General features: G+C 41.4%; 1 protein-coding gene across 7 annotated transcripts in view; it reads left to right on the top strand.

Moving 5' to 3' along the window:
- FSTL4 (follistatin like 4) overlaps positions 1 to 20,264 on the top strand; it is a 363,109-nt gene extending 342,845 nt beyond the window's left edge. For 6 of the 7 annotated variants that reach the window (XM_080555475.1, XM_080555473.1, XM_080555474.1 and 3 more), the window contains 7 exons: positions 542 to 676; positions 2,080 to 2,106; positions 7,183 to 7,301; positions 9,839 to 9,988; positions 10,612 to 10,719; positions 13,785 to 13,894; positions 16,979 to 20,264. In XM_080555475.1, the coding sequence (XP_080411601.1) occupies positions 542 to 676; positions 2,080 to 2,106; positions 7,183 to 7,301; positions 9,839 to 9,988; positions 10,612 to 10,719; positions 13,785 to 13,894; positions 16,979 to 17,681 (1,352 nt within the window). In that variant the 3' untranslated portion in view covers positions 17,682 to 20,264. The remainder of the gene's footprint in view (positions 1 to 541; positions 677 to 2,079; positions 2,107 to 7,182; positions 7,302 to 9,838; positions 9,989 to 10,611; positions 10,720 to 13,784; positions 13,895 to 16,978) is intronic. The other variant, XM_080555471.1, reaches the window with a different exon arrangement.
- The last annotated feature ends 1,375 nt before the right edge of the window (positions 20,265 to 21,639 follow it).

The raw sequence follows: 21,639 nt of genomic DNA, 5'->3' as shown, positions 1-21,639 counted from the left end.
CTCTGCAAATTTCTGTGTGATGATATTAAGAACCTTCCCCCTACCATCCCAATCGTTCTGTGGTGCATTGCAGACCTCCTCCAGCACTGGTAGCACAGACACCCCTGCGTGGCTGGGTGCAAAGTCTCAAAATCTTCCAAAGGTTTTAGACAATAGCCCCACTTCAGAAAGCAAAATGATAGGAGGAACTGTAGAGAGACATCTCCCAGGCTTTTTGTGATCTGATGAAGAACTGTTTCCAAAATCAATGTGAATTTTTCTCCGCTAAAGCCAAAGCATTCTTTTTATTAACAAGGAGACATAAATGAAATTTCATTTATTTTTTGCACTTGGGATTGCTCTTTGTTCGTTTCTGGCACAGAGTTTGTTTGTGCTAATGGAAAGAAACAAAACATCATCTCTCATGAGAATTGCCCAAATACCTCCATTTATGTACGGGGAAGCGCTGTGCAGTGGGAATCCCCCACGTTGCGGCCGTGGCAGTGAGGAGCAGTTAGCGGCAGTGAGGAACCCCGCTCACGGGAGGATGTCTTTCTTGCAGCAAATGGAAGCGAACTTCATATCAGTAGTGTTCGCTATGAAGACACTGGTGCCTACACCTGCATTGCTAAAAATGAAGTGGGAGTGGATGAGGACATATCTTCACTTTTCATAGAAGATTCAGCAAGAAAGACCCGTAAGCTGAATTTTTTACATAATTTTTTTCTTTAAAGCATATTTAAAATGAGATGGCATACATGCAATTTAATAGTTTAGGCCATTGCATGCACTATGTGGGACTTTTGCTCATAAGGTAATGACAACTTTGTCTGTGCATTGATCAGAGGATTGGAACTGTGTGGGGAAGATAAAATCGGTTCATCTAGAATGATGAGGCCTTTCATGTGCCAGAATCATGCTGGGGTGTGGTATAGGTAACACCTTTACTAAAGTAATGAATTTGCAATTTTTTCAGATATCCAAGAATCCAAAACTTAATTTTTTGTTGAATTATTTATGATTTCAGAAAAAAAATATTGATTTCTGTATACAAGACTTTTTTGTTAAAGACAGTTACGAATCAAAGTTCTCAAATATTTAGATGTTTGGAAAATGTTCTGATTTAATTGTTTATTTTATCTGTAATTACATTGCTGACTAGTAAAATAGGTTTCCTTTGGCATGAAATTATCTTCCACTACAAAGAAAAGTTTTCCCAGGAACTCTCAGTTGTGTATTTCCCATAGGAGCGTGGCTGTGTTACCTTGTCCATACTGTCCCCGAAACACAATTAATGATTTTCCTCTGTGGAAAAGCTCACAGAGCCTGATCCTTCCTAATCCTTCAGCCTTAACTACCTAGGAGATTGCCTGGGTTCACGGTGATACTAAAAGTCTAGGTGCAAATGTGATTTTGCTGTTTTCTGGCTGTTAATATAGAAGTTGGCCATAAATATGCATTCTCATAGCAATTCTTTGGAAAAAATATATTCTTTTCCTCATTAAATGGATTTATGTACTCTTATTAATATCAGTCTTTTCCCCAAGAATACTTAAGCAAGGAAAATTACAGCGTGTTGATAAATAATTGGATGTATCTTAAACAGAAATTCAAATATAGCTGTACTTTTCAGGAGGGTTTGAATACTAAAAGAAAATGTAGTTCTTGCATGAAATTCCAAGAAGAAAATCTGCTAAGTGCATGGCTGCTCTAACTGCCAGTCTTAGACTTCTGAAAGTTGCCGTGTTTGCTAGTTGAAATTGTACAGAAAGCCACAGCCTGTACCATACCTACAACTACATTTGAAGATAGCATCTTCTGTTTTGTAAGACTTTGATCTTTGCACAGGCTAAAAGTTATCCTCATTTCAGTGAGGATTTTTCCCATGTCATAGCTTCAGAATTGTCTCTAAAAGGAGTAAATGTATTTAGAAATATGTATCTGTTCTTATTTTTACTTTACTAGGATGAATGTTATAGTTTTCACAAGTTAAACATGCGTGTTAATTCAGTTACTTGCTACAATGAAAATTTTGACTTTTTTTTTTTTTTTCCCTTTTCTTGATTATTTTCTGGCTTTCCCAATTTTCTGATGCTGCAGTTGCAAACATACTGTGGCGAGAGGAAGGTACTGCAGTAAAGTTCTTTTGTTGTAGTGATAATGTGCTTGTCTGCTTTAGTGATTCCATGATGGGCCATTCTGCACTAACTTGCCACTAACTCTGTCAACTTTTGCAGTTACCAGATTAAGTACAGACCAGAAGTTTAAAAGCTAAAGTATTCAAATGAGAGGTGTCACTCCAGTGAAATAAATCCTACTGATAACTTCTTACATTTTCCCATGATGGAATAATAAATGACCATAAAGTACAGAAAAATGGGAATTTTATATGAACTGCCACCAATGCAAGTAGCCTGAGATTCCCAAGCTACATTAACAATTACACAAGTGTCAGAAGTGCTCCCAAATTACCATAATTGAACATGTAAGGCATAAATTCAATACACTGCATTTTTAAGCAAGCAATTTAAACTCTTCCTCCTCAGTAGCATGTATTGATGTTTACTAGGTGAGCAACAAAAATCGTGTTCTTGTCTGTTAAGCAAAAAACACCCTCAAGTTTTACTTCCCTCTATCTTTTAAATCAATGCAGGGTAAAGGTTGCCCCATTTCTCCTTGTTTTAATTGGCAGTTAAGATCTCTAGTTTGATCAAATTTATAGTATGCCCTGCACAAGGTCAACATCTGCGTATCTTGGAAGGCAAATTAGAAGAAAAGCATCCTTAAACAGCTAATTGACTCAAATATATTATGGAGCCACTTGAAGTCAAGATTGATTTGATTTTGTATGCACTGGTGCTGTAATTGTTTCCAAAACACACAGTGAGAAGCTCTCAAGCAGCTCACCCATATGCCACCTGAAGTACGGTGCCCAGAGGCATCGGTGGGGAGCCTCCTGCCTTTGGGCACTTCAGCCTGCTAGAGCAGGGCATCCTATTCACTGGGAGAAGGTTCTTGGATTGTCCAAGAAGTCCAGGCATGACAGTTCTTGAGTCTGCCACTTGCATGTGAGGAAGCTGGGACTTTGCTGCCCTTCCAACCTCGTGGAGGTCTCTGTGCAAAGACTGTTTCGTAAGTCGTGCCCCCAGGTACCCACAACAGGAGTTGTGCTTTGTGCCCTTGGCTTGGAGCTTTTGCCATGGCTTAGCCTAAAGGATTTTGGGGGAAAGAAGGAAAGCGCCAGCCCTTAGTAGCTGGTGCTGCCTAGGTCTATAGCTGAGGTCCCGCTGCTGGCTGCAGGTACGTACTCACACCAAAGGCAGCCGGCTGGAGGTCATGAGATGTGGCACGACCACCTGTGACAATTCTGCAGAGTTTGTACACCGCCCACAAGTGCCAAGTGCATGGCTTTGAAGAGCGTCTCTGTACTGCCACTGTACCTGTAAATGGCATTACGGCACTAAGAATTGCTATTTCCCTTCTGCTTAGAAATGAAATCTCTCAGTCCAGCATCATCTGCATAATGCTACATGATTTAATACTGCATCTCTTACACTTCTTTTTAAAGAAAGTATTTGGATAACACTACCAGATGTATAGAAATACTTAAAGAACAACTAAGAAGTTCGTTGCAGAAAGTCTTATTATAATTCTGCTAAACAATATGGACTTACTGCTTATCAACCTTGCACATTTTAAATAAACGTATGAGCAATTTACAGGGAAAGCATAGGCAGTAAAAGCAGATTTACTATTGATGTTCCTAAGCACTTCAGTATCTTTAGAGTAGGTTTATTCCCTTGTCTACATTCTGTAGTATTTGTTCAGCACATTCATTCTAGACAAAGAATCCACCGAACATACCTTAACATGTGAAATCTTGGCACAGAGAAGGCTCGTAGACAGGAATGGTATTTTTGTTTTTACATTCTAATATAAGCTCTCAATTCTGTTAGAATGAAAACTTAAGTGTAAGTAGAAATATTCACAACTGGACTGGTAGACCTGCGCTCCTTTAAAATGATCACATCCTCGTGCTCGCCAGGCCTGTGTCAACTAAAGCTATTTGTAAGATCTTATTCAGAATATTGCACAGAACAATCTTTTGCTGTGAGTCACAGTTTTAACACAAGTAGTTGATCATTTTGAAAGTTAGTCTACCAGTCCTCCCTCAAAACCTTTCACAGACCACACACAAGGAAAACCTCCAGACATGAATGCACATAGCATGACCTGCCAGGTAAACACGGGACTGGAAGCACGTGCAATATTTACTCAGTGTGCAATCTAGTTTTTAGTCTTTGTACAGAGAAAATGATGCGTAGCCCAAAAGTAGAGATTTGTTTTCATGCCAGTGTTCATTTTCAGAGTGCGTGCTGCTTTCTTTATTCCTGGATAAAGGGAACATATCTTGCCAGCAGGCAATCATCAGTTATATAAAGGCATGCACTTAAAAAGCTGAAAGCCTTTTTGTTACCTTATGTAAGTTCTTAAATACTTTCAAGCATTTAGATTAAACTGGGGAAAATTATTCACGTATTGGTTCAAAGAGTATTGCCCTGTGATGGATTTGCCCTTTGATCTCCAAGGGGAGCAATGCAGATGTACGTCTCAGTACATCTATGTTCCTCAAATAAAGAAAACTCTTGTCGTCTGCTGCCCTCCTGAATTTCAGTCTTGAGTCAACAAGTGTCCATGCTTTATTTCTTCAGCTGATGAAAAAATAATAAGGATGTTAGAGCCAGCATCATCTGGAATGGTTCAGATGAGACGAGTTACAATTAGAACGCCCTCTCCATTCGTTGGTCTTTTTGTTATAATAGTTTTTTGTCATACAGATGAGGTATGTTGGCTTTAGATTTTGAACTAGTTGTGTCATCCAACCTGTCTTCAGTTAAAAAGGGGGGCAAAAACCAGCAATAACCCTGGTCATTAGTCCTCTAGCTCTAAGTCTATTACCAGCCTCATTAGTATCAATCTTACAGCTGAGCAAAGTTCTCCATTGCCCGCCTGTGTATTGAAATAATTCCCCAGACCAAGCTGTAGCAGCAGTGCAATCCAGCCTGGAGTCTGTTTTACCAATTCCCCTGAGCTTGTTTATATATGTACCCCAATCAAGACCTGGCAAATACTTTGTAAGTCACAGTAAAATGCCTAGTCTGACTTGTAAAACACCTGCTTCGTTTAAAAATCAGTGTGAAGATTACTGACTGCAACAGCATTTTAATTTCATTTCATAAACTCTGAAAAGAGCATGCCTTCAGTGTACCTGAATGTTGTTAGTAAATTGTGTCATATTTTAACCAGTCAGCAGTAAAACTTGCAATCATTTTACTATAAAATAAGTGGTAGGACTTGCCAAGTCACTTGCTCTAAGTCTGCTGAGGTGAAATGATTAGAAAAGTGTTTTTGTGACAAATTAAGGCCTTAATTCTGAAATACACACTCATCGTATTTGGAGTTTTAGCTAAAATCACGCTACTATTGTGCATGGAAATAATGATAAGCATCTTCACAATGGCCGTAGTTTGTTGCCTGCCTGTCTCCACCTGTTAGGATTACAGAACTCACCTCATCAACGGGCACTCATTCCAGACAGGGCCAAGCTCTGCCCTCTGGTATTCACTCAAATCCCATCAAAGCTGGTGGGAGCTGTGTGCATGCTGTGAGCGCAGGGTTTGGCCCAAAACGCCCAAATGAAATGCTTTAACGTACTCTTAAAATAAATAGCCCTTAGTCAATAAAGGTAACCTAGTTGTCAATGGGAGTTCAGTAGCTTTTTTCCTACATGCATGAACCCTTACCATGGCATCACATTTAAGGATCCCAGCTCCTGTACCCGCCTGATGCCCTGACTGGGGTATTTCTGTTTTTTAGAGAGATTTAACTTCAACACTGTCAGTACAGCAAGCACCTGATTCTGAGAACTTGTCCTCTGAAGCCACTTATTTGGCACAAGAAGAGGGTTTTTTGGCTCCAAAAAACCCTCCTAACCTTACTAAACTGTATACTCAGTTAAATTCTCCAAAAAAATACATTTATCCAAATTACACGTTTGTATCATGAAGTTTTCCTGTGATAATTTGCCTCAATCATGCAAACACTTGAGATGTGAGAAACTTTATAGACATGAGCAGGATTTAGAGCTGCCACCACAGGAGCAGCCAAAGGAGTTGTAATGCTGAACATTGTTCAGATCTGTAGAACTGGGAACTTATTTCTCCATAGTTAAAATATAATTAATAAGAAATTCCAAATTATCACATCACCATAGCGTTGGCAGATAGGTACACATCAGCATTACTGGGGGTGACAGTAGTCATTGCAAACATTTACTGGTGGCGGTACAAAAACAAAAAAATGAAATGATGCTTGGATCTTTCTAACTGGAGTGTTTGAAAAGATCCTGAACATTTCTCAAAGATGCTTATTCCTGCAACTGCATGTAGCTGAGGAACTAAATTATCAGTGTTTTAAGGCATTTCTGCATGACAGAAGTGAGAAAATATGCTCTAACAGCAAAGCAGTGACAGACAGCTAGTTTTCCAAATCTCCCGGAATGCCCCAGTTGTGGATAAATGAGTGCTATTGCAATGCTGAAGTACTCCACATTTGTGAATTACAGTTTGCAAGATTTCAAAAATGTATTTGTTTTGGTGGCTATAGTTCATTCAGATAGTTTAAGAAAATAGAGGATATATTTTCATTCATGGACAGCTGTTAAGCACATTCATTTTGCGTCACAGTTGCAAGAAGTCAAGTTTACTGTAATAGGACAGCTTGGAGATTAATTTAAACTAAAGCTTCTCGCTCGGTTCTCAAATTATTAGCAAACTATTTTTAATGAAATCATAACAAACCAAAGCCATAGTCTGAGGAGGTACAATAATAATCACACAGAGGCTTATTTAACTCAAGTCCTGCTTTGTACGTTAGCACAAGACCTGAACACCAATACTGGTGTACAACTGCCGCCACCAAGGCAATGCATTTTTGAATGTGTCTGTACCTCTTCACTCCTTGAAGCCCTCGTTGTGACATGAAATTTGATTTTGTGAATGCACTGACTGCATCCAAATGACCAACCTTTATGTAAGGCAGATTTTGTTTGTTGGGGGAAGTGGGTGAGTTCTTATAGTCCTAACAGCTATGGATACATGCAGAAAAAATAATGCTTCTCCTTTTGCTTTATCCCCCTTCAAGGCCTGAGTGTTGGGAATATGTTCTATGTCTTTTCTGATGACGGGATCACAGTCCTTCAGCCAAATGAATGTGAAATCCGCAGGCACATCAGGCCCGAAGAGAGGATTTTCACGAGTTACGTAAGTCCTGAACCCAGCAGCTATAGCTGGCAGCTGGGAAACTTTCTCTTAATCTCTTCAAAGGTTGTTACTACCAAAGGTTGACAGTTAACGTTGTGACTTGGTGGGCTTCATTTGACATCCTTGAGGTTAATCATCTCCACTTGAAAATTAAGGGAACTACGTATGGGATAAACCTTGGATACATTTCCCAGACTGAATCACAGCTGGGAGGTGAGTGAGGATGTGGTGAGGTTTGTTGTACCATGCTGGTCCTCTGCATCTTCTGCTGCTGAAGCAGAGACCCACGCCATCCTTGCTTGCTGTCTGACATCTTCTGCCAGCACCAAGTTTACCTAATCCTTGCTGTAGGAAATTACAAGGGAAATTTGTTGCAATGTCAGTGAATTTCAAGCACTGGCTCGTACACGGGAGCTCAGTGTGGCAGGTGGGATAATGTGTGCCTGGAGGCTCTGAGAGGCCAATGTTTTCTGTGACCTGTGTCATGTACTCCTCTACAACAGCACACCTCATGTACACACACAGGAAGCTATCACATCGCCTAAAAGACAGGTGCTGAAATACATCCAGAAATGCTTTGTTAATCACTCCTTCGTTTAATTCTATGAAAAGTTCGATTTACAGGGTAAACAGAACATGATCATAGCCTTGCAGGCTGGGTTAGGCACTGCTACCATGGGCCATGATCTTTCCGTGAGTCTGTATTCATTGTTTTCTAAAACTCATACATTTGTGGTTGATAGTGTTTTTTTTATCTACTGGAATACTTTAACAAAACTTACTTAGTGTGTACTTAATGTTATAAGCCACACTTCAGCTGTTACTACTTAAAGAAAGACATCTTGTGTTTCTTTTCCAAAGAGCTGTAAATATTGAAGAGGTGGTTCTGGAGAAACAGCTTGAAAAGCACAGAGGAGAGCAGGCCCTTAAAGAAATAATGTCAGCACAGTGGTGGGCATAAAAGGGACTTTTATTGTTATTATTTGGCTGCCTTTCAGAGAGACCTCTGAGGGTTTCCTATGGATATCATAGTGCCCTTTGCCGTGGTATTGGGAGGTTTGACTTTTTTTCCTCCCTTTTCTCTTTTAGCATCTTGAGTGTTTGCCATGCAGACAGTGATACCAGCCTAGGATTTATAAGGGTGTTCCTACAACAAAAGTGTCCTCCTTTGCTGTTAGAGGCGTAGCTGAGCAGTGTAACTGAAGGGTGGGTGATCCTCCCTGCTCCCCTTGGTTTGGGTGGATGCTGTGCTGCCAGAGCCCAGGCCAAGGATCTGCTCTGTGCCACTGCCGGGTGTGCTGCTGAGGATGGGGAGGGCAGTCTGGAGCGTATCTGGAGCCTGTCCGGTGCTCAGCTGCGTGGATGGCTGCTGGGAGCACAAGGCTGGCTTTTGTAGCTTGTTTTAGCTTGCTGTAGCAACAGTCTCCAGCCCAGCTGGAGGGCCAGAAAGCAAAACTCAGCCAAGCTGTTGAATCTTGTACCTTCAGCCCTTACACGGGTCTCCATCGAGGTACTGAGCTGGCAGGGCTCTGCTGCTTAGAGGTGAAATCTTTTCATCCCTGATCATTGCTCTGATACAGACTCGGTGCTGGCATTGCTTTTGTTTGTGCATCCCCTTGCCCTGAATAAGCTCTGCTGCCCTGATTGCTTCCCCCATGGGGGGTTGTGCCATTATTTACAGTGACCCAGCTGTTGCATTGACAAGATTTAAAACCAACAGTTGTGCTCACTGAAATATATACGTGTTCACTTTGGTTTATCCTCCTTTCTGCACCACAGCCTGGTGCAACATAAATGCCCATTCACGTTAAGCAACACGACTTTGTAGAGCAGCCAACATGCAGAGGCTTTCTCGTGAGATCACGTGTGACTCTTCAAACTTAGGGTGCCAGTGAGCTCCCACTGAAGCTAATATCTGTTGTGTACAGGACTTGGTGAGTGGAAGATCTGCAGCAAAATACGGCAGAAGGCAGTTGAGAACAAGGTTTGTCCAAAGTATCAGGATTTGGTTCCTTTTGAACAGAAGTTTCTATGCTGGAGCAACAGATGGTAGGACCCTGCCTATTCTGCTCTGTGTTGAGCACAACCACCATAGAGCACGCTCTCCTGAACTGAAAATGAAGAATGTGTGAAAAATATAAAGCTGATATTCAAACAATGTAATTAATGTAAATCCCTGTTTTTCAGAGCACACAGTGATATTTCTATTTTTGTTAAGTGCTGACAGCACTGCAAGTCTTGCTAAACCAAGGTGTGCTTCAAAAGGTAGATCCATAGACTATGTAGTTATTTAAATTCAGAGTTTGCAGGAGGTCCAGCTGTTTGATGTCACCGTGTAGGGCCAGGCTGCAGTGTGGTACCAAATAAAATAATTACTTCATGTTTTCCAGGAAAAGAAAAGAAAAAAAATCCTCATCCTAATGGAATCCTCGTGGAATTGTTTTCTGTGGCTTTCAAAGCTAACCTTCTTACAGCTTCAGACCCTGAACTTGTAGAAATTAATCCTCTTTTCTTCTTTTTTTTTTTTTTTTCTGCAGGAAGAGATCTGTCCTAGAGTGGAAGGTGAAGGCACTCAATCCTGCCTCTGGGCTTCAGCGGTCAACGTCAGAGACAAATATATTTATGTGACACAGCCTAAGCAGCACAGAGTAATGATAATTGATATCCAGACTCAGAAAGCCATACAGGTACTTACAAGGGGAAATCTTTACTCAAGGATGGCAAAAGTTCAAAAAGACTTTGATACAGGAAAATAAACATAGATTTTTGCCCAGTGGATCTGCTGACATCACTAAAAAGTTTGGCCTGTGTTGTTTTCACCCATGGGGTCACACCCTGTCATTCACTGTTCTGAAACCTCACTGGCAGGAAGAAATTCCTTTATGGGGTGGTGATCATTGTCTCAGGGCTGTGTCTGCAGCTGGGCTTGCAGCTAACGTGGTAAAATAATGCTAGAACTAATTTCTGACATATGCTTACTGAGCTGCTCCCTGACGTTGGTTACAGGTAGGTTAGGAAGAATGAACTGACAAAGGTATAGTTCAGGCAGAAACTGGATCCTGATCTGCTGTAAGTAACAGAAGTTGGAGGGATGTCTAGCCAGAAAATGGAGATGAGCAGCCAGATTTTCTATTGCTGGTACTTCTGCTGATCTCTCAGCTGATGAGAAGGTAATTGTACAAAGATGTACACATGGGCGTAAACAGTGGTACGTGGGAATGTCTACAGTAAGCTAATGTAATGTGTGTTGTGTGCATAATGAAATTCATATCACTATGTAAATATGTATCTCTCTTTTTTTGTTTCCAAGTCCTTGGACGTTGACCCGTTACCAACCAAGTTGCATTATGACAAATCCCACGATCAAGTGTGGGTGCTTAGCTGGGGTGACATGCGGAAATCCTCGCCAACGCTGCAGGTAAGCCCTTCTGCACCCGAGCCTTTGCCCTTCCTTTGCTCGACATCCTCAGTAGCAAGCTGCTGACTGGCTGCTTGCAGGTAATTAACAGCCTTTAATGGTCTGGATGTAAAGCTGCTTTTTCATTTGCATATCTAGTGTGTTTTATTCATCCCTCTTCTGTCCATCCTCACATATTTTTCCTGCTGTTTAATTTGTTTTTGAGCAATGACTGTGCCATGGGCTGGCAGCAGGATGGCTTTGTTGCCAAGGTCTATTTTGTTTTAAGGCTGATGACAGAGCCAAGTGCCATAAAGTCATCCAGCACGGGCTGGCAGCTGACTGCGAGCAGCACGAGCGTGCGATGCTCCGAGTCATTTGTGCAGCCAGCGTGAGTGCAGCTTCTTTTTAGCTTGATTGAGGTCTAAAAGCAGTGGATACCAAGAAGCCTGGAAGAGCGTACTTTCTGTACAGAAATCTGTCACTCGCTAGCCTATTGGTAGTATTTCAGCAGAGGTGCAAGTCAGGTTGAGCAACACACATTAAGGGAAAGCATAGGGTAAGGACTAAGTGCAGTGCACCCTTCTCAGACATTACGAAGACCTGCAATTTTTTCTGTCTGCAAACAATTCGGGTGCATTGTGTGTGAAAAGGAACATTGAAAGGTGAATGCATTGCACTGTGCCTCAAGATTTGTAACTCATTTCGGGATTGCTAGCCTATCGCTCTCATTAAGGTTAGAGCAAAACCACCCTATTCTCTGCTTTGGTAAAGACACTTACCTCTTCTTGTCTTTCGTGTGGAAGTCCAGGTTTTCTGCCAATGCACTAAATTGCTACTTATTTTCCTTAAACTTTACCTATTTTTTCACTTCTTTCTCTCAAGCCTTAAGCTTTCTTTTTCAATGATGATGGAGCATAATGCAGCAGAATTTTTATCACAGTAAAATGCAAATCTGTAACAGAGGAGGTGGTGGGTTTGTTCAGTGCTTCTGAAAACCATGTATTATTATTAAAATAAAAGATAAAAAAATCTAGAGGGTATGAAAGAAGCATGATCAGCAAAAATAAAACCTCGGGGACATGTTCTGCTGTTGGGTGTCAGTGACTGCACTGGAACGAAGCCAGTGAGCTCCCTGCAGCTGCTCACGCTCAGCATGACTCCGACCACCACGGTGCTGTCGGGGCACAGGAACGTGCATAGGCTTGGACATCGAAATGAGCTTCCTTTTCTGGATTGCCCTGGGGAATTAGCTTTTCTCGTGTAGGCATCTAATTGGGCATTTTGCTGCTGCTGTATGTCATATGACAAAGTGGACACCAAACCTGATTTGATCCATCCAGACGTTCCCCTCTGTAGTATTTTCTGACACCTGCTGCCCACCCTTTCTGGACCCATGGAAGACTCATGAATATCTTTTTACCAGAAAATTTGCTTCTGGAGCTACATCAGAGCATTCGCCAACAGAGTGAGGAAGCCGAGAAGAGGGGCTTTGCTTTCTGACCTGAAAACCTGCAAATCTGTAGGCTACACCAGTCGTGGGGCTGCCCAAGGCTTTGCTGGAGGCAATGCCCCATGAGTGTGGGACGAGCACACTCTGTGCAAGGTAGTATCCGCAACCTGCAGGCTTTCAGTTATAATGAGGAACCGACCAGCAGTTCAACACAGGCATTTTCAGCAGAAACAGAATGGGGGCAAATCAACAAAGTTTTCTGAGGCAGTGCCACCAGCTAGCCTCACCTAGGCACTAGCACATTTTCCTGAACAGGGTGTAGGGAGACAAAATGGGCTCTCTTTACCCTTTGCAGCTCAATTTCCTCCAGCCAGCTGTGAGAGGTTTCTGTAATTAAAGGAGAGATGGCTCAAGCATGTGATTATTAAAAAGAACACACCGTCTGCACAGCTGGAAACTTGTTATGAGGCTCCAGCTCTCAGATAGTCCTTTCCGTTAGCTTTATATAGTGCAGTTACACATGTGGAGAGTGGGATTAGCACCAGCATTAGCAGATCTTTTCTTTTTTTTCCAACCGTCTTTTCCCCAAAGGTGGGCAGCAACTAATCTGGTGAAGTTCGTTCTTCAAACCCGGAGTTGTTAGCTGCTGTCATGCAATAAAATATCTTTTTAAATAAAAATGCTACTGTGCAAGTAGATCTAAATTTCCACTAGTTCTGTGGAAGTCGGAGATTTATCAAACAGCCCGTGCAGCCGACTAATGGGATGCTGTTGTTCAGCCATTACTGGCCTCGTGAAAGCACTGTGCAGGAACAGGCATCTTTCTTGAGCAATTTAATTGGAAGAAATCTAAATGGCATGGTCAGAATGGCCGTCTGAACTGAACCTTGTAGGGTTTTAGCATTTCCTGCAATGAATTATGTAGCTATAAGCTCAAAGCAACTACTGTTGCACATTACATGAGCAGAGTATCCCAGTGAATAGACTAAAGTCATCTTGAACCAAGCAAATAATCTGAGTATTTAACATCTTCATTACTGAAAACTTCTGCCTCTCCATGTCTGGAGCAGTCGGGGAGCAGAGTTTCTGTGGCAGCAGGGGTGTGGGCTGTGCTGGGGGATGGCATGGGGAGAACAGCAGCAGGGACTTGCTCTGCTCCCCTATGAGTCTTGTATGGTGCAGTAGGTGGATGAACAGGTCTTCTCCTTCAAAGTGATAATTAACTGCTGTGAGTTAGTGTTTGAGCCTTCGAGCTGGTAAATTATCACTGTGCACCTAAGTGAGATTAATAAACATGACCGTGAAATAACTGTTTATTTTAGACAGCAAGGAATAAATTATTGTGGTCTTAGTGTTGTCATACTATTTCAGCTCCTGCATGACTGCTCTTTCTTGCAATATAAACGTCTTATGAAAGTAGAGCTGTGTACTTACCTTACAAATGTCAAGCCTCAAATACTATTTATTAGCACACCTTTTTCAAGGCGGCTACACCAAACAGTATTTTGAAGTCGTTAATCAATTTGAGTCTACTGCATCCTTGGGAAAAGCCACTCGGCACCGTGTATGACTGTGTAATCTGTATTTACCTTTCTGCTTTTCTTGCACACAACCTTGTGTGTATTTATTGCAGGTAATACCAGAGGCGAGTGCAGGGGAGTATCAGCATGTTATCCGCACGCCATTTGAAGGAGTGGATGATTTTTTTATACCACCTACAAATCTTATTATTAATCACGTTAGGTAAGAAATTCTCTTAATGAATATTGACAGTGACCATACTGCTCACTTCTAGCGAGGATCTGTCTAATAATCTTACAGCACTTTACAAATGTTAATGAATGAATTTGTGATTGAGCTAAATATTCTTGTTTCCATTTTCACACAAGAAATGGAGAAATGCTTGAGCAAATTATTTACAGTTATTCATCAAATCAATGAAACAGCGAGAAACAAACCTCAGCTTCCCTTAGCCCTTGCATGGGCATTCAGACCTCGGCTTGGTCAGCCGGGCCTCTGTGCAGCAAAGCACAACATGCTGCCCTGGCGTGTTTGTGCTGGGAATTTGATGGCCAGAAAGCTGGCTTCCTTGTCTCAAAACCACTTTTTGGATCAAGGATTTATTGCTGGAAGTGGTAAAAGTTTATGCTGCTCGAAGCATAAAGCATGGGCCTTCCACATGTTTCCAGCTACTTACCTGTTCAAAATCTGTTGCTAGATCCGTGTGTGAGGTGTAAGATTTGAGCAGAAAAATGATATGCACTGCACATTAGAAAGAAGAAAGAAAAAAACAAACCACCTCTACAAACCATCAGTTTTGAATGTTAATGTGATGTAGTGGTTAATGAGATTGCATAAGTTACATACTAATAACTTGGAGTAATACTGACTGCTTCCCAGCAGGAACAGGAAGCCTCCCATTAAAGTTATCAAAATTGATGATAACTACAAAGCAATTTATACTGTTCTTACCATGTTATAACATAACAACTGCTTAATCACCTCCTGTCACCAGTATAGTTTAACTAACTTAAACACTCCAAAAATCATAATGTAGCTCCTTACAGTAAGCTTAGATTCCCTGCAAGGAACGCTGAGGTCACACTTAAATTATTATGTGTTGAATCTGATCCAAAATAAATAACTTTGCTTCCTGAAGCACAAAATAAGACATACTTCATGGTTTTCATTCTTAATTTTTCCCTACCTCACTTTTCCAGTTTGCTTTCAAAGTAATGGTATGAGTAAGAGTAGTGCCAGGAGGTAGACGACTGCTGAATGTTAAAGATTGGGCTGAGGAGGTAAAGTCTGGGTTCAAAGACAGGAAAATGGAACAATTTTTTTGTTTGTTTTCTTGTGGATTTGTTTGTTTGTTTGTTTGTTTCAGTGTGATTAATCAGCTGCATACAGATGATCTTCCAGGAAAAATATTAAATGTAGACAACTGCCTATAGTTTTCCATGTGCAAAGCCGAGAATGCCGTGCCTAATTTCCCGTTTCATTTGTTCAGGGCCAGATCTTTGTCAGTTCTCTCTCACCTTCAGCACAAAAAAATAATTGCTCACAGTCTAATGAGACTTACTGGGATCATGTTCTAAATTCTCCACTCAGAAACAATAAATGGCGATTCCAGCATTTCCCAGGAAGGTGAATATTTAAGCAATCTCTTCTGAGAGCCAAAAAAATATTTGTATGCAAATGTTCCTGCATATGTATTTCAGCTGCCTGTTATTTCAGATGGATATCTAGAAATGTATCCATTTTTATTAGTTCCCAGGGTAGATTGCTGTCTATTAAAAACTCTCTAAGTGCAAGGCTCTCGTTGAGATTTCAGATCACAGATTTCATGCAAGCACTGTGCCTCTTCTGCAGCTGTGTGCACATAAAACACATTCTGACCCACTTTAAATTAAAGTTTATGATAAGAACCATTTTTAACTTCTTCAGGCATTTGGCCAAGTATTAAGGAAGTCTCAAAAAAATGCTGTAAAGGAAAGCATTTTTTAAAGTGTACTTAAAATGCGTTCATCCAGGAGAAATACAAGTGTCATATCCAATTTCCCCACACACAGTGCACTACGAATCTCTACTGCAGATATTTTGTGAAGTCTCTAATGGATGTGAATGTAATGGGAAAATGAAAGGCTTAGCCCAGTGATTTTCATGGAATCATACACTACATTGGCTCGTTCTCTAGAAGTGAAATCATTGCTGAGTGTCTCATTGACAGATGGATTAAGAATAAAAAAATAAACCCAGTGTTTTAAGCAAAATATCTATTATCTGCACAGAAGCACAGTCCTCCATGTTCCAAAAAACAATTTTACATCTTTCAGGGAAGAAATACAAAACTAAGCACTCACTTCATTTCCTTCTCTCTGCGTTGAATGGATGAAAAGATGTAGAATTAGTTTTTGTAAGTCGGTGCCAGTGACCTGTGAATCCAGGGGAACACAAACAGGCTGCTTCTATGGGCTCCCTCTCAAATTAAGCAGAAACCTTTCCTGGCTATTCTTGACCTTTTTTGTCTTCAGCAAAGGTCAGGTGTGCTGCAGCATATATCTTTTAGAGAGCGTTTATTCCTCTGCTTACTGTTGTCTGCCCTCTCTGGAGCACGAAAACAAAGACCACTTTTCTCCAGCGCACCCTTGCTCATTATCTGCCCTGAGAAATGTTTTCCACCTTTCCTGGGCTGGCGGGACGGCGCCTGACGCAGCCTGCTCCACACCTCGGCCTCGCAGCTCCTGCAGTGGTCCCCAGGCACCGCGGGTACAAAGCACGCGTCAGAGCTGCCCTCAGATGCTCTGATTTGGGCACGTTGGTGTTCTCTCCGTGGTTACAAGCGTAGTTCAAAGGTGCTCTCTGCCCCCAGCCTGACAGGGAGACGCTCTCTGTCGAACACTGTCGTGTTTCCAGGAAGTCTCGAGTATATAATGAATTACTTCTATCTAGAAGTGAAACAGATTAAATACATAACTGGTCAATGCGCTTTACCTACCAAAAAAAAGAATAAAAAGAAAAAAGAAAATAAAAAGCCTTGATATTCCTATGGTAAATTGGTCTTCCTAATAAAAGACTTGGAATCAAATACCCAAGTACATATTCAAGCTTCCAGGATCAGTTGCTAACTTGCACTGAAATGTATTCCTCCTTTTAGTGCACGTTAGAAGCACTAAAACGAGAGAGGTTTCTTGCAGAAACCACACAGCCTTATTGCACACAAAATTAAGAGGACAGTTTCCCAGTTCCGATGACTCTCCTCTTTTTTCAAGCACACCACCATGTCTCCAGAGTCATGTCTTCTCAGTGTCCTGTTTCCTGTTTCAGATTCGGCTTCATCTTTAACAAATCGAAATCCGCAGTCCACAAAATTGACCTGGAAACCGTGACCCACGTCAAGACCATCAGCTTCAGGAACTACAGCTGCGTGCCGCAGACCATGGCCTACACCCACCTGGGCGGCTACTTCTTGGTGCAGTGTAGGAGGAACCGGCCGAGGGCTGCCTCGCCGCAGCTCCTTATCGACAGCGTTACCGACGCTGTCGTCGGCACCAACAGCGACGTGTCGGGCACCCCTCACGTCTCCCCGGACGGACGCTACTTGGTCAGCGCGGATGAAGACAGTGGCAGGATCAAAGTCCAGGCTGTAACTGTCCAGGGGGAAATCAAGTTGATTTATGACTTACAAACAAACATACACGTATCTGATCTGACATTTCAGCCCTCTTTCACTGAAGGCAATCAGTACTATATATATGCTACTTCACATTTGCAAACAGATGTGCTTTTTGTAGAGCTGTCAACGGGGAAAATGAATGTATTGAAGAATTTAAAGGACCCTATCACATCCAAAGACTGGCCCTGGAGCAGCCACAACAGAATTATGAAAGACAGTGGATTATTTGGACAGTATCTCATTACACCAGCTAAAGATTCTTTGTTTGTTATAAATGGGAAGCAAAATACGTTACGTTGCGAGGTTTCAGGTATAAGGAGGGGTAACACAGTGGTCTGGGTTGGAGAAGTATGAAAGAGCAATAGCAGTAGAGCCTTAGGCAGGCAAGTACCAGTTGGACCTTCACACTGCAACAAATGGGCAGTAGCATTGTATATTTTTACACTGGTAAAGAAAAAAAAAAAAGAAAAAACAAAAACCCCCTGTATAGGCTTCATGGTACAACACTGGTCTACTTGCAAGTTTTATAAGGTACGCTCTGCTAATAGGAAGTGGTTTTGAAGGGTTATTTTTTATTTAGGGGTATGATTTGTGGTTATGAGAAAAATGCTGGGAAGCGAATAATATCTCCACCGAGATATCACATAAGCCACAAAACCTAGTGAATCTGTAGAACAAAACAGATTTTGAGTTTCCATATTGAGGGGCTTTTATGTTACGTTCAAGCCATCCGTTTTCTTTCCGTACACCTTGCCCGCTCGCTGTGCTGGTTGCCCCACCTGATGACTGCAGTTAAAATTCACCTTTGGATGACAAGGGGAAAATAAGCATCAGAGAGCAGTTTTCAAAACGCAGAAACCTAGGAGAGCGATTTAATGAAAACTGATCAGTTTTCTCTGCAGGATGGCTTTGGGAGGATTCACGGATGTGATTTCAGAAGGAGGCATAACAGAAATAGTAACTGTCAGCTCGCTTTCTTTGTGCTTAATTTTGCTCCTGGTACTACTGAAAGCAATGTTATGAGTCCTGCCTCTTCTAATGCATACGTGTATGATTGCATGTGAGAAATTTGGCATGAAATATCCAGGCCATTAGAGTGGATAAAAGCCAGAAAACACTTGGGGGTCAGAGTTTGTATAAAAATATTTATTGAGAAGGGGGGCATTAGTCCTTAAGTAGCTTGTGAGTCCGGTCAGCTTGGGCACAGGATGCAAAATCTGCTCTTCAGTGGGCAGAGAATTAGTTAGGGTCGTTCCCACAGGAGGCAGCAACGCTTCTAGAAACTGTTGGTTTCTCTCATTGAATATTTAGTAGTACTGAAGTCACTGGGTTCTTCACGAAATACTGGCTACAATGGCATAGGGTATTTTAAATAGGAAACTCACTCACTTTCTAGTTGTAGCCTTAATTTTCAGGCATTCTGGGAAACAATTTTTCTTTGTATTTTTTTCTCCCCATTTCTAGTACACTTGTTTATAGTCAATTATCTTTTAGTTATGAGCAAAGAGATTCTTGTAAAACCAGCTGAATTACCCTAGAATGCAACAGCTGGCATTGAAAAATTTAAGTTCAGTTCCCATAAAAGTATAGACCCATTTGCGCATTTGGAAAGACATAAAAACTTTTCTAGTTGTTTTTTTGTAACTTTCTGTGTTCATCACCATGAAGTAATCGGGGCAAGAGCAGCTACAGCTCGCAAAGTGGTGCAAGCCATGGGAGCACCACTGCCACTGCAAACAGATGTCTGCGAGCAGTTGGATCCCACATGCTGCTTTGAAAATGTGGGCTTGATGTTGGTGAAAGCTCTCTCTGAAGGTAAACATCTGTTGCATCAGAGCCACACATTGGCCTTTTGAAAGACCCAGCTCCTTTTGAGAATGACCTTGTTGCCCAGAGTTTGTACGAAGCAAGTGCTGCACACACCCAGTGATATTTAGTGGCGCAGTAATTATTTTCCAACACAGATGCTTGAAGTCACCCATTTCACAATGCACACAGAGGGATTTTTACATGAGAAGGATGCAGATTAGCGGTGGTAATCTTTGCTTTAAATGTTCAACTTTAACCAAAAGAGAAGCATTTTAGCATGGCTGTAGACCTGAAGTATTTTAAACCATTTCGGTTCTATAGAGAATATATAAAAATCTGTTCAGACAGACGAGAACAGGAGATGAATCCTATGAATTCATTAAACATGGAGTCCTTTAAATTGCCCTTCAACACCCATAGGCTTAAACCTACATGTATTTTCACTTATGAGCCATAGGGGTTAGAAGAGACTATCCCATCATTGCAACACAGGCATATAAAAGAGATTGGCATAGCCTTCCTTTAGCAATGCATGGTGTCCATGATTTTGTACTCATCCGGTTAGGAAACATACCCATGTCAAGAAAAGGAGGAGACCAGCTTTGTAAGTACCTTTAAATATGCACAACTCCTTTCTTGATTGAAGCTGTATCCATACATTGCAGTCATCCTAAATGTGTTTTACTAAGGCCAAACACTGCTCTCGTGTTACCTTTTATGACTTCTTGAATATTTTATTATGCCTATGTTTCCCTGTAGAGACGTTCATTGTGTCATAGATCAAATATTACTTTTTTAAGAATATTTAAAAAAAATGTAAATATCTGTTCAGGTAAATATTCTTGAGGCTGGTTTATATATAGGCTGTGAAAGATGTGTAACAGACCTCACTTCTTCCTGTTTGTTGCAAACTATTGGAATAGCGTTCACTTGAAAACTCCCACCTGGACCTTTCAAAGATGTTCCCTTTCTTCCCCTTCAGCCCAAGTTCTGGTGATGTGTTTTCTAAATTATCCTAACGGCTATATATCATACTTAGAAAATGAAGTACAACTTAGATTGTCCACACTACTTGTGAACAGTTCCAATGATGGTCAATTCTGACATTAAAGTGCTGCACATTTGTTACTCTGATTTTATTTTTTGTTATGACATGGAGATTTTATATATACTCAAAAAATGTCAGCCAAAAGTCATTTTTGCCTTCCAGCTCTGTCAAAAGCAGGGTGCGTTGCCTTATTTGCAGTTTCTTTCCCACTCTCTTGGTGTTCTCCACCAATTAACAATTAATTCCTACCTAATAAATTGATTAATTAATCACAATGATTAATTGAAATGAAATTAAAGTGAAGTAACGACCATGTAGTTATTCCATATCCGTTGGGTATTCTGACACTCGGGTCACAGAAGAAAATAATTCCTGGCTGACAATAAGACTGGTCCCAAGATCAGATGCGTTTTCCATTCAATGTTGAGGCTAAATAGCAGTGTAATGCAAATAGTGTTTCCCCTTAGTATTTCCCTTAATATTTCCATTGTCTAAATTGAGTGTTTTTACTTAACCTCACTGTACAGCCCCTTGACTATTTTGAAACTGTCCATGTGTTGTTTTTTTTTTTTTTAATTGGAGAGAAAAGTCACAAGTGCCTTGCGCTGGAATCTGCGACAACCTGTTCTTACCGTTTAATACATCATTTATTTATATTTTTTTAACCACTACCGAATAACACAATTTCCTAAAGGCTTCCATGGCAGAGATAGGCACACCCCTGGGATCGGTGGCAGACTGCTCAGCTGCCCCTGCCAAAAGGGACTTGGCCATTAGGGCTGCCGAAAGACGTTTCACCTCCATGGAAAGGATTTGGCCGTCGGGCTGTGTTGACCCCCATGAACACGGCTTTGCCCGAGAGACACAGGAGTCCTGATGACCTGTTGACAAGTACTTATTTACTTGATTTATACCATGATTATGTCTTAATTACTGCGGTGCCCAGCAGCGTGCTAGGTACTGTGTAAAACAGATCAGGAGGCCAAACTCTCTGCTCTGTAAGGAGATAAGAGCTAATTCCCCATCTGACCTTACAGCAGGTCAACGAAATGATGGAAAAGGAGGAACTGGGGCTGGGGGAGATTAAAGAGTTGATGTGAGTGTACAACCTGGTTGTTAATCAACAACGCAGACATGGCATGATGCCTGCATATTTTTTCTAAGCACCCTTTGGTCTCTCCCCCATTCGGGGCGTTATTTTAAGCAAACATTTAAAGGGGGACTTTCATAGCTGTTCTTGGTCTTTGTTGAACCCTTGGGACTGGGACTGGACCACTTGGCCCCAGGGATTTCCCTGTCTTACTGTGTATCCTACAACTCACGCTTGGATACTTTGTCCCTTAGAAAATCCAGGGTAAATCCTGCTCATTCAAACAAAGTGCATGCTGCAAGGCAAGCAGCCAGCACCTGGTTTCTGTGCTGCATTACATCTGACACTACACTTACTGCCTGACT

The sequence above is a fragment of the Anser brachyrhynchus genome (assembly GCF_964034855.1).
Source record: "Anser brachyrhynchus genome assembly, chromosome: 14".
Lineage (NCBI taxonomy): Eukaryota > Metazoa > Chordata > Aves > Anseriformes > Anatidae > Anser > Anser brachyrhynchus.
Note: the sequence above shows the minus strand (reverse complement) of the source record. Positions and strands in the feature narration are given on the sequence as shown.